Here is a 13,719-nt window from a genome sequence, read left to right as displayed (position 1 = left end):
AGTATGCAACTGTATTGAATATGTTCTGGAAGTCAATGGACACTACACAACTTGGGTGCCATAACTTTACTTACTTAAACAAATTGCGATTACAACAAATAATTTTGGTTTGTACTCAACTGCTAGACTACTGTAAACAACGAGGGAGAAAGATTGGTGAGAGGTTTAAGGATTACGGTATAAACAGCACAATGTGCATTCAAGATCTATCGTGAACAAGAAAGAAAAACCATTAGCTGTCAACTGTGCACTAACTTCATTTCTGAAAGCAATAAAAAGTGAGCAGGAAGTGATTATGTGATGCATTAAGATATCAGCTGAGAATATGCTGTGGGATTTATAATACAGCATGACTAGTCTATTTTTTATTCCAGGAAAAGGTCTAAGAAACTATGGTAAGTAGCTCACAGACAAACACCTTGCCTACATGGGGAGGAGTTACCAACTAGCACTCTGTGTTAAACAACACAAATATTATTCTTAGGCTAAACTAATAATATTAGTGTAGTACCTGTATTAATTTTCCATTTAATAATTTTGAAATAAAACTTAATATCTGAATAATGCAATTGACACATGGGAATATCACGTCTGTCCTGACCACTGCAGCGAATTACGATAACACTTTAAAATTCTGACTTATTTCTTTAATAAATTAGAAAAAAGTTATTAGATAATCTCTGGAACTATCAAAAACCAGTACTACTAAATTACAGAATTTTAATTAATTACAACCAGTAGCTTGAGTGAAAACTGAAGATCACACTCACTTTTAGTTTAGCTATATTCTCTTTTGATAGCTTAAATGAATCTTCATCTTCACATACTACTTTCTTCTCAAAATCCAATAAAGGAGTCATTTCCAGCTCCCTCATTATTTCCATTATACTTGACCTTGTTTGGTAGAAAAAATTGGTGAGTCGATCCTTAACAGGGAGAAAAGGTAATTTTTTTTTTTGTAAAAAAAGAAATAAATTGATAAACGCACTAATAATATTTGCAAACACAGAATTATTAAAGTGTCACCCACTTCTTCAGGGAGGGACAACATTTATTTACCTTTTCATCAGCTTTAAATTTAATGTACACTTCAAACTGAGATAGCTGCTCCTCTGAAGGTACAGCATTTGGTATTTCGTAAACATCTTCTAGACCCAAACGCTCACACAATTCTTTTTCCTGGAAAGAAATGAGTAATTACTGCGTTAAGGTAGTTGGCTTGCTACCAGTGAACAATATATCACTGTCAGCTTAAATTTTTCCACAAATTCTTTCGGCACACACACACACACACACACACTATTTATGCATCATTAAACAGTTATCAGACAGCACACCACCCATGTACTCTTACTAATCTTCTGCCAAACATACAAAAACTTGATCATCATCCAGTCCACTCTATCATTTGCAATTTCAACAAACCGACTAACTTCTCTACACTTTAGATCAAGCATAACCCACAAGCTATTGCCATATTAACAGCACTTACCATTTCTTTATACATATAAAACTTACCCCTGGCCTAATACAGATTGACATGCTTTACTCCTATACACGAATGATGGCAATTCGTGCAGGCCGAGTCACGGATGGGGCTATTATTGTTGCTGGTTCCAAGTGACAGTTGCGGTACTGGCATGCCCACACTTCGCACTTTAAGAAAGTGTATATCCTTCAAATTATGTCTCCTGTTCGCTTCTGTAGAATTTGTTGCTTACCACCACAAGTGACGAGAAGCATCAAATGGAATAAAAATTCACCAAATTAACTCATTACGATCATGTTTTATGCTCGCACAACGCTCACTGGCTGTCGGAGAATGCTTGGTGTAAGTGTGCAGAACAAACTTAAACTTGACTGCTATTGTTCATGACTCCGATCACCTATATCACCTGCCTCCATATATTCAATGCACATGGCTTATTTATTGCTAATTATTTCTAGCTCAATATGAGAATCATTATCTCACTTCAAAAATATGAATGTACATGTAAAAGAATATGTTTCATAATGACTGTCTTGTCCTATGCTATCCCTCTGGTGACCTTTGCCTATTACCTCCCCTAAATCTTGCCCCTTCTTCTCAGCACTCGTACCTGATAAAAACTTTTCTTCCCTTGGATCTCCGAAGAGGCCTTTAAATTTTATGAATTATTCTCACTATTTGGTGCATTTCTATTATCAACTGGAGCGCAAAGAGCTAGTAAGAATACGGAATATAAGAATTTTCCTCCTAGGGAGACTTTTTAACCTTTGGCTCCACGTAGTATACACTATATATGTTAGGGGCACAGAATTTTTAGACTGTGTGGAAGAATAACAGCAACTGCGGGTATTTGCTATCTTGGTCAAATAACAATGCAGATCACTAAAATCATGATGGTCATTTAAAATACAGTTTAAAACTTTAAGAGAGGTACATTGCTTCTTGTCATTTCTAATATCAGATTGACCTTTTAATTAGGCATAGTGCCTATTTGCTCCTACCTCATTACATAGTATTAACATGACATTTCTAATTCCTCAAGGCATTTTTCTGCTTAGATACCAAATGGTTTTGTTATATGCTGCCTGATTAGATTAGATTCCAATTGATCCATAGTGAGGAGGTCCTCCAGGATGCAGAACATGTCAGAAAAACAATAATACATGACAAATATTTACAACTCAAACAAATAAGCTTTTAAGGTACCACTCCACAGGTCCCAAGTGGAATGATGGTCTTTTTTTTTAATGAACGCTATATGAAAGGATCATTTTACAAACACTAATGCACTGGATTTAAAATAAAAAAGTTTTTTATTTATAAGGTAATAAACATGTAATAGAACTACTATAATAATTAATTACAATGAACACATTAATGCACTGAAATGGTGCAGAAGTTATGTATATGCCCAAAAGGTGATTAGTGACATTATTGCAAGTAAACAACCGCGATAGTGACAGAACATTGACAGCATGTCTGCCAAGGAGAGATGCTGCCTAGTTGAGAGTGGTGGCTCATCGATCTCAACATTATGGCTAGGTGTAAGGCTGGTTAGATACAACCCAGTCGTCATCTTGATGCCGTTAGTAAGACAATCTTACCATATTTAGATACACCAAATTTGCAGATCCAAATGTAACGCATTTTTCTGTAAAAAATTTAAGACATCTCTTTCTGTCACAAAAATACAAAGGCTACGAAGAAACGAAGGAGAATTTTCTGAACAGAACAATTTATTTTCTCTCTCCCCATTCCCTGTCACCTACTTCATCTCTGCCCCTCTTCTGTGTTCCCTCACATGCTCCTACCACCCCTCCCTATTTCATATATGCTCTACTATCTTAATGCCATTCATTTCATTGTGAAACCACCGAGTCATCTGCTAAAAGAACTGCCTCACACTATCCCACTACCCCTTCCTTGCCTCACGTCCTCCCCCCCCACCCCCCACCCCTCCATCTGCCCTAGCAACTATTGCTCTCAGTAATCAATAAATAGGCAATTTTTCTTTTTTTAAAATTCAGTCTTGATCACACCACATATGCTACAAGAACATACGTTCTTGTAGCACATGTGGTGTGATCAAGACTGAATTTTAAAAAGAAAAATTTAAAAATTTTTGATCACTGTTCCAAAAATGTTTATTAAAATTGAATAAATAGTCAGTCTCACTGTGGGTATATGTGTTTGTGTACCTGTGTGTGTGTGTGTGTGTGTGTGTGTGTACTTTTGCTAGAGAAGGAGCAAGAGCTCAAAAGCTAGTGTTGATACTATTTTCTGCGGCACGTTTCCATGCACCACATATCACTAAGCTATATTGCCTTTCTTTGAAATTAGATATAAAATTGGTTAATTGTGTTGTTTACATGTAAGGACATACCTTTGCCCTGAGCTTGGAATAATATGACAACCTCTCTTGCTTCAGTTCCCTGTATTCAGAGACTTTTTTTGTTAGATCTTCCTCAACTTGACACAGTGGAAGCATTTCATATTCATTGTTATCAACAGGAATTTTTACTCCAATTTCCTGAAACGGAAAAGTTCTAACAGGTGAACAATTAATGGCAATTTCCATTGTATAAACACAAAAGCAAATACTTACTGAACCCAACTGTTCTGCCTCTTTTAAAAGATCTTCAATGGATTTGATAATTTGCTCCTTGGCATTATCTTCTTCTAAAACCATATCTTCAAACATGTGCTACAATTGATCACGAGATTTTTTAAAATGAGTATCAGCTCTCTACAGTTTTGCATATATTATTCAACAATGAAAATATCACTTCTAATATTTAAAAATACACTGGCAGCTACACGGTCCAGTCATATTACTATGACCACCATCTATGCCTGACGTCAACAGGCAGTAACCATTCCGAGGTGCCAGCACTGACAGTGGAGGCTGTATAAAGCGTGTTGTGGGTATGTTGAAAACAGTGCAGTCGTAACCATGATGTGGTAACTGAGTGACTTACCAGGAGTCAGAAGGGCATTATCACTGGCTTTTAGGCCAAGGGTGGAAGCATTTCCAAAACAGCAGAGTTTGTAAAATGTTTGCATGCCACCATGGTTGAAATATACTGTGCAAGGCAAAATGGCGCTATCCAAAACCAGTGCCTAGGCAACTGGTGCACCACAGGCCATACATGACAGAGGTGAATGATGGCTGCAGAGGTGTATACAGGTGAATAAATGTGGAACTGTTGGGTAAATGAACGCCCAGATGAACCAAAGGGCTACCAATAGGGTCTCCTCAACTACCATTGCTCCATAAGGACCTCTGCACCAAGCACTTGGTTCATGTACCCATGCTGACTGCTGTTCATTGGTGACAAAGGCTGGATCTGCACATCAACACCACAATGGAACGTCCGCTAAGTGGCATGAGGAGGCCTTTTCAGATGAATCTTGTTTTATGCTCTATCAGACTGATGGCTACTGATGTATATGTCCAGGTAAGAGGAGGGAGCATTATAGTCCAGGGAATCCAGTGCCAGCAATGTGTCACACAGCTGACAGTGTACATGGATATTTCAAAGAACACCAGGATGAGTTTACTATACTCCAATGGCCACCAAACTATCTGGATTTAAACCCAATCGAGACTCTGTGGAAGCATCTCGACCCGGCTGTTAATGCCATTGACCCTCAATCGAGAAACATAGTGCAGCTGGACATGGCACTGGAACTGGCATGGCTTTGCATCCCTATTGGTATCTCCAAAACCTCATTGACCAACTTCCTGCACATCTTGCAACAGTTTGGACTGCAAAAGGTAGTTATCCAGGCTTTTGACAGGTGGTCACATTAATGTGAGCGAACAACGTATTTATAAGACTGAGCATTTGACTAGAAAATGTGGACACCAGACTTACATATTTACTAAAAAAGGGACTTTTTATTTTTGGTGGTGGGGAAGGGGGTTGGGCCGGATGGTGTTAGGAGAATCGCTCTCTTCAGGGAGAATGTTGTGATCGATTGAGCAGATCAACTACTGTAATAATAATCTATACTACTATATAATGACAAATTATCGATTAATACTGTTACCAATTTACTCCAAATTTTTACACGATACTCCAATAAACGTGTGGATGGACACAAGCTACATATTTTTTAAATATATACTGCATGCAAATATATATTTACTATATAAATGGGTATGATGTCAGCAAAAAACTCTACAAGTTCTTGAAAAATTCACTTGAAAGTTTTAAATGATTCCCTAATAAACGCTTGGATGGACATAAGATACATATTTTTAATATATATGGCATACAAATATGAATATAATAAAAACAGAGGAAACATTGTGAACAAAGTCTTGAAAAGTTTTTGATTGAGTTATTTCAAATTTTGACACAATACTCTAATAAATGTTCAGACAGACATAGGTAACATACTTTCTTATTATCTATGGAATATACAGGGAGATAATTATTGAACTATTTGTGGGATGGGGGAAACATACACTAGTTACAACCTACAGCATGTACACACTATGCTCAATATGAAAACGTCACTACAGATATTCGGATTTAGGTTATGATATGTTCGATATGCCTGATGTCATTGGCAATGACATGGTGCAGACGAATAGCGAAATTCTACACAACTCACTTAAGTGTCTGAACATCAATGCTGTCGACGACTTCCTGAATGGCTGATTTCTGCTCAGCAATCATTTTGGGGTTATTGCTGTACACCTTGTCTTTAATATAGCCCCACATAAAGGAGTTACATGTGTTCGGATCCAGAGAATATGACTGCCAATTGGGGCCCATGCTAGTGGCCTCTGGGTAGCCCAGAGCCGGAATGAGGTCACCAAAGTGCACCTCCAGGAGATCAAACACTCTTCTGCTTCGATGGGATCAATCTCCATCTTGCATGAACCACATCTTGTTGAAATGAGGGTCACTTTGGATAATGGAGATCAAATCATCTTCCAAAACCTTCACATACTGTTCGGTAGTCACCGTGCCATCAAGGAATATCGCACCGATTATTCCGTGACTGGATACTGTACAGCACCCAGTCACCTGTTGAGTGAGGGTGAAGAGACTTCTCGATCACAAAATGAGGATTCTCAGTCTTCCAAATGTGCCAGTTTTGCTTATTGATGAACCCATCCAAACGAAAGTGGGCTTTGTCACTAAACCAAACTCTACAGCGCATACCAATTCCCATAATGCACTGTGGCCAACCGTTCAGAAGTTATCACGATTTTATTTCATATAGTTCAGTAAGTGTCACTCTGTACATACTTTATTATTATTATTATTCTTTCCTTTCTCAGACTTATGTCTGGTTAAAAATGGAAAGTGATGCGGACCTTGATCAAGCGCGACTTCCTTTTAACTGTACGGTATATGTTACATTGCATTTAGGAACTTTCGGGTAATTGAACATGTATCAATAATTACAGAATTCTGTAGTTGTATATATACGTTTGGATGTAGCTGTATCGCGTTGATGTACTGGTGGATATTGTGTGGTATGACTTCTGTAGTTGATAGTATAATTGGTATAATGTCAACTTTATCCTGATGCCACATGCCCTTGACTTCCTCAGCCAGTTGGATGTATTTTTCAATTTTTTCTCCTGTTATCTTCTGAATATTTGTTGTATTGGGTATGGATATTTCGATTAGTTGTGTTGGAATTTCTTCTTTTTATTGGTGAGTATGAGGTCAGGTTTGTTATGTGGTAGTGTTTTATCTGTTATAATGGTTCTGTTCCAGTATTATTTGTATTCATCATTCTCCAGTACATTTTTTGGTGCATACTTGTATGTGGGAATGTGTTGTTTTATTAGTTTATGTTGTATGGCAAGTTGTTGATGTATTATTTTTGCTACATTGTCATGTCTTCTGGGGTATTCTGTATTTGCTATATTGTACATCCGCTTGTGATGTGATCTACTGTTTCTATTTGCTGTTTGCAAAGTCTGCATTTATCTGTTGTGGTATTGGGATCTTTAATAATATGCTTGCTGTAATATCTGGTGTTTATTGTTTGATCCTGTATTGCAATCATGAATCCTTCCGTTTCACTGTATATATTGCCTTTTCTTAGCCAGGTGTTGGATGCGTCTTGATCGATGTGCGGCTGTGTTAGATGATACGGGTGCCTGAAATGTAGTGTTTTCTTTTTCCAATTTACTTTCTTCGTATTGTTGATGTTATGTGATCTATAGGGTTGTAGAAGTGGTTATGAAATTGCGATGGTGTAGCCAATGTATTTATATGAGTGATTGCTTTTTGTATTTTGCTAGTTTCTGCTCGTTCTATAAAGAATTTTCTTAAATTGTGTACCTGTCCATAATGTAGGTTTTTTAATGGCGATAAATCCCCTTCCTCCTTCCTTTCTGCTTAATGTGAATCTTTCTGTTGCTGAATGTATGTGATGTATTCTATATTTGTGGCATTGTGATCGTGTAAGTGTATCGAGTGCTTCTACGTCTGTGTTACTCTATTTCACTACTCCAAATGAGTAGGTCAATATTGGTATAGCATAAGTATTTATAGCTTTTGTCTTGTTTCTTGCTGTCAATTCTGTTTTCAGTATTTTTGTTAGTCTTTGTCTATATTTTTCTTTTAGTTCTTCTTTAATATTTGTATTATCTATTCCTATTTTTTGTCTGTATCCTAGATATTTATAGACATCTGTTTTTTCCATCGCTTCTATGCTGTGGTTATCCAATATGTAATCTTCTTGTGCAGTGTGTTTTCCCTTGACTATGCTATTTTTCTTACATTTGTCCGTTCCAAAAGCCATATTTATATCATTGCTGGATACTTCTGTTAGCTTTAGTAATTGGTTGAGTTGCATGTATAGCAAATGTGTGATTTTGTGTTGGAATGTTCCATAATTTGTATTATTTAGCATGTTGGACAGTGGGTTCAGAGCAAGGCAGAACCAGAAGGGACTTAATGAGTCTCCTTGGTATATTCCACACTTAATCTGTATTGGCCGTGATGTGATATTATTTGAATTTGTTTGGATATTAAGTGTGGTTTTCCAATTTTTCATTACTATGTTTAGGAACTGTATCAATTTAGGATCTACTTTGTATATTATTATTATTAACAACAACAACAACACATAAAGAGAAAATGTTAACAGAAATCTCAAAATGTTCTTGATCAATTTATTTCACATTTTCCTTTGACTGTTGAGCTATCTGCGTAGACCACTTCTGAACCTAGAAATACATCATGGATGGCAATGAATAGATAGTGAGAAACCACTGACTCAACAGTCTTTCTGCCCAAAGGATAGATCAAAACAGTTCCAAGGATGGGGTACGTACCATGGGGGCATAAACAATTGTTCCCTAATAGGAGGCAACAGTGATGGAATATGGTAGTTCAGAGCGGAGATACTGTATGCCAAATGTGATCTGGGTTATAATCCTGGGCTTCCATTATGGAATGCGGATCTCCCTACCAGGAACAAGGACATGGGAGTTTGGATGTTCCAGTGAGCAGTGAATGTGTATTGCGTAGTTGAGCAGCAGTTGTTGGTGCCTGTTGTGTAGTAGAGGGACCCCAGCCTCTGAGAATATTTCATTTAACATGGCAAATATAGGGAAGCCATGTGAATCAGGCTTCAAAGGGCAGTCCCAAGAAGTTATACGACTCCACATTGAGCAAGTGGTCATCAAAGCAGAGTTCTAGTTGTGAATGGTGACAGAAGTGCATGATGCATGCTTTGGCGGCCATGGATCAAAGCCCAGGACTGTGCCTTTCATATAGCACCCAGCAGTTGGTGTTGAGCAACATCTACAATGGAGGTGCAGTAATAAATTCAAAAATCATTAGCACACACAGAGGGTGGCACTGTAGACTATACAGCTGCAGCTAGACCAATGATTGCCAGTAGAAAAAGGGGCACACTCGATACGGAGCCCTGCACAGCCCAAATCTTTTGTACATGTGGTGTACTTTGGGAAACATCAGCTTGAATCCAGAAAGTACTGTGTGATAAGAAATTCTGCCAAAAATCGGGAGGAGGCCCTGGAGACCCCACTTGCATAGTGTAACGAGGATTTGATGGTGTCATAAACCTCCTGCAAGTCAAAGAGAACAGCAACAAGTTGAAACTTCCTGACAGATTAAAACTGTGTGACGGACCGAGACTGGAACTCGGGACCTTTGCCTTTCTGGGCAAGTGCTCTAGCAACTGAGCTACCCAAGCACGACTCAAACCCGTCCTCACAGCTTCAGTTCTGCCAGAACCTCGTCTCCTACCTTCCAAACTTCACAGAAGCTCTTCTGTGAAACCTGCTGAACTAGCACTCCTGGAAGAAAGTATAATGCGGAGACATGGCTTAGCCAAAGCCTAGGTGATATTTCCAGAATGAGATTTTCACTCCGCTGCAGAGTGAAAATCTCATTCTGGCAGCAGTAAGTTGTTGATGCTGGGAAAAAGCTGAGTGGATAGCAATCTCCAGGCAGAGCAAACTGGCAGCACTATAATGGCCTTGGCAAAAACTGCCCTGGGATGGTGCCAAAAGACACACCCCCTCCCCAAGACTCAATGTATCAACACAGCTGCCAGCTCACCATGTTTGAGCAACTTTCTGAGAACATTAATGAGACTAAATGGGCAATAGCTGTCTGTCTCAAAGGTGTGTTTACCCAGTTTCAATACTGGGATGAACATGCTTCTCACTCCAGATTCAGCTGAAAATGATAACATTTTTGCAATCTATTAGTACGTGTTTGAGCATTTGGCTGAGGATGTAATCTGGTCCTGCCATATCACGGCAATGAGGAACTCCCACTCACTGAATGGAACATTATATGGCTCCAGGTGACTTGTGAAAAGTAACAATCACTACACCCTCTGTTTGAGGACACAAAATGCAGGGTTGTAATTCTCAGAGGCAGGGGCCAGAGCATAATGCAAAGCATCTGGGTCAATGTAGACAATATCATTCAGATAGATACCAGGTACACTGAGGTGTTTAACATTTGCCCAAACCTGCAATGTACGATTCCTAGCATTCTCATTTCTGTTGTTTTCAGAGGTGGTGGACCCAGGCACAGAACGGTTTAAAGGCAATGAGGTGCTCCATTGATGGACATCACTTATGGCATTGGAGAACCTGTTAACAATCCCTAATGGCCATGGACATTTCGAGTGTCCACCAAGATACTGTCTTCCAATTGTGGGAGGGGTGTGTGTTTTCGGAAGGAATAGGGAGTTGTTACATCAGCTGCTGATAGAATGGCTGCAGTTATGTTCTGAACAGCTGCAGCAATACCTCCATGTGGTGGGGTGCTAAAGGAGACAGCAGAGATGAACGCATCCCCAACAGTTTTGTTGAAAGTCCATCTGGATGAAGCTCATGTGAGTGAGGCCGAAGGACATTAAAGACAATTGGAAAATGATCACTGTCGCACAGGTCATTGTGGACACTCCAATGGATGTAGAAGAGAAGACCAGTGTTGTAAACGGAAAGATCAGTGGCCGAATAAGGTCTATACATTGAAGTGTGTAGGAATGCAAGTATTCAAGAGGGAATAATTGAGCTCTGCGAGCAAGTTTTTGACAGCTTTATTGCAGAAAGTAGACACAGTGCAAGCCCACAAAGGGTTGTGGCGCATGGGAACTGAAATCACCCAATATTAGAAACAATGGGGAAAAAGGGGGGAGGGGGGGTTGAGAAAACAGTGCAGACAATGTATTATGAGACACTTCACTGTCCTGTCAGGAGGGATTTACACATCCCAGCTATGTTCTCATACCAACAGCAGAGCCTCCAAAGTTGCATTGAGTGACACGTGTTTGCTGTAGGCAGAGTCCAGAACGTACATGCAAATGCCGCCCGTTGCCCTCTCACTGTCACCAAGATTCTTAACATAGCCATGACAGCCACAGAAGATATGAATCCATATTGCTGGGAACTAAGTTTCCTGTAGGGCGATGCGAAAAGCGGAGGAACAACATAAGAGACGTCATAGCTCAGCCATGTGGCGGAAAGAATTACTACATTTCCACTAGAAGAACATGCTGTCAGTATCCTGCAAGGCCTTGTTTGCCTCAGTTTATGGGACAGTGGAGGAATGCAAAGCCCTACAATTCACAACCTGTGGCTCTTTCAGCCACTGGCTGACATCTAGTTGGAGATCAGCAGACTCCTGAGCACGGAGCATCCTGAGGGAGCCTTTCCTGCTAAGAGATGCTGGAGGAGGGTGTTGCTTCTCTGGTTGGGACTGACTTCCCAGGCAGGTAAGGAGCTGACACCCCCAAAGCAATAGGAGGAGGAACTCCAACCATCAGGGGAAAGGGTGTAGTTGATTAGTCTCAAGGGTCCAATCACAAAGGGTGACTGGTACAGGCAATCAGTAGAGAGGATGATGACATAGCCGTAGCATACATCGTCAGACCTGTAGAATACAAAATCATCATATTTCTTCTTGGTCTCTTGATATATGAGTTGGTCAAGAGTCTTGCATTCTTGGATTTTCTTTTCTTTTTGGAAGACTGTGCAGTCCATGAACAGGGACAATGGTGCTCTCCACAGCTGAACAGTTGTTGAGGAGGAGGAAGGGGGGGGGGGGGGGGGAGAGGGAGCCGATGACTACAAGGTTGCTGTGCAACTTCTTTTTGTCCACAATCCCTACAGATGGTGCTGATGCTACAATATGAATGTTGTTGTTGTTGTGGTCTTCAGTCCTGAAGAATACGAGCCCAAATCTTATGCATTTGGAACAAGACATGGAAGGGAGACATTGATACATCATCACATTGACCTTTTCAGACAATGGGTCGCCTTCAGAGGCGAAGATGAAGGTCCCACTATCAACCTTATTGTCCTTTGGTCCCCCCCAGGACATGGCGAACAAAATGCAGACGCTGTTGCTCCAAATTGGCACATAACTTTACATCAGTTTGTAAAAGGAGACAGTGGTGGAAGATGATATTCTGCATCATATTGAGAGTGTTAGGGGGAAGATAAATTATAGAAATGTCACAGGCCAGCAGCACTCATGATTGAGCAGGAGATGCCACTTTAATCAGAACTGAACCAGCTTTCATTTTTGGAATCACTGCTACTTCCCCGACCTGCCTTCCTCCCCATCAATCCTAGAACAGATTAAATATTTGGGAAGTGTTTCTTGTGTTTCTCCCTTTGCCTCTTAGCCCTATATTCCTCCCACAGTGTGGTGAGGTAAGAAAACATTCTGGGTTTCCTTTCACATTCAACATCAACAGTATTCTAGTTACTCTGGATGGATTCTAAATGTCACCAAATAGTGGTTGTTTACCTCCTCTTTCCAGGATAGATTTGTGGTTATCATGGACCCTGCACACACCCAAGAGGCAAAAGGAGATGAGGAGATAGGGTGAGTGATTAAAGTGTCAAATCAGACTAGAAATTTTTTGTACGTTTTATTTTCTATGAAACAATGTGGCCATTGTAGAGATAAGAACACATAAGAACTTACAATTCTGTTGCATTTGGAGCTGACTTCCAAATAATGAAAAGTGTTAGCAGGGGTTATTGAACTGTAAACAGAGATTTATAAGAGCCATGAATAATGAAAGAGGAGGGGATACAGTACATTAAAATCTATTTTATAGGGAGCATTCAAAAGGAAACGAACCAGAGGCATAATTACAGAAACCAGTACCTGTATGTTAGAAGTATTGACCCTGGCAGTTGAGACACTTGCCCCACTGTGACAAGGAAGTGAATGTCTGTCTCATAAAATTCCTGGGATTGTGATGTTAACCAGTTCCGCACGTACAGCTGGACATCTGTGTTCAAGGTGAATTGTTTGCCCCCCTCAGAGCCTTTTTAAGGGGACCAAAAATGGCGCAATCACACGGAGAGAGGTCCAGACTGTATTGAGGGTAGCTGAGAACTCATCTCCAGCCACCACTCGATGTCCAGACCTCACATCATCGGCTAACAACACCTGCTCTTCCCTGAAGGGTGTGTGCCATGCCTTGACCCATACAAGGGACATGCAGTGTTCGCCATACACTTGTGTCATTCATTGACGAATGTCCGTTCCACCGACTCCTTCTGCTGCCAGAAAACAAACAACACCTCTTTGCTCTTTTTTTGACACCTCCATGTCATTGTTTGCAATGCAACTGGCAGTGTTGGACAATTGATGCATGCTGCTGCTAGCTCTGTATAGTCAAGTGAAGTGCACGTGAGCCCTCTAGTGACATGCTGTGAACTTCAATGCTCTGGTCGGAACCAC

At 40.0% G+C, this 13,719-nt stretch overlaps 1 protein-coding gene across 5 annotated transcripts in view; it reads right to left on the bottom strand.

Annotated features, from left to right (window-relative positions):
• LOC124594800 (protein regulator of cytokinesis 1-like) overlaps nt 1-13,719 on the bottom strand; it is a 144,499-nt gene that overhangs the window by 90,212 nt on the left and 40,568 nt on the right. For all 5 annotated transcript variants that reach the window (XM_047133224.1, XM_047133225.1, XM_047133221.1 and 2 more), the window contains exons 3-6: nt 4,095-4,193; nt 3,873-4,019; nt 1,060-1,179; nt 771-926 (exon numbers count right to left, since the gene is read on the bottom strand). In XM_047133224.1, the coding sequence (XP_046989180.1) occupies nt 771-926; nt 1,060-1,179; nt 3,873-4,019; nt 4,095-4,193 (522 nt within the window). The remainder of the gene's footprint in view (nt 1-770; nt 927-1,059; nt 1,180-3,872; nt 4,020-4,094; nt 4,194-13,719) is intronic.

Source organism: Schistocerca americana, chromosome 2, assembly GCF_021461395.2.
Source record: "Schistocerca americana isolate TAMUIC-IGC-003095 chromosome 2, iqSchAmer2.1, whole genome shotgun sequence".
Classification (NCBI taxonomy): Eukaryota; Metazoa; Arthropoda; class Insecta; order Orthoptera; family Acrididae; genus Schistocerca; species Schistocerca americana.
The sequence above is the reverse complement of the archived record's forward strand: the minus strand, read 5'-3'. Positions and strand labels throughout refer to the sequence as shown.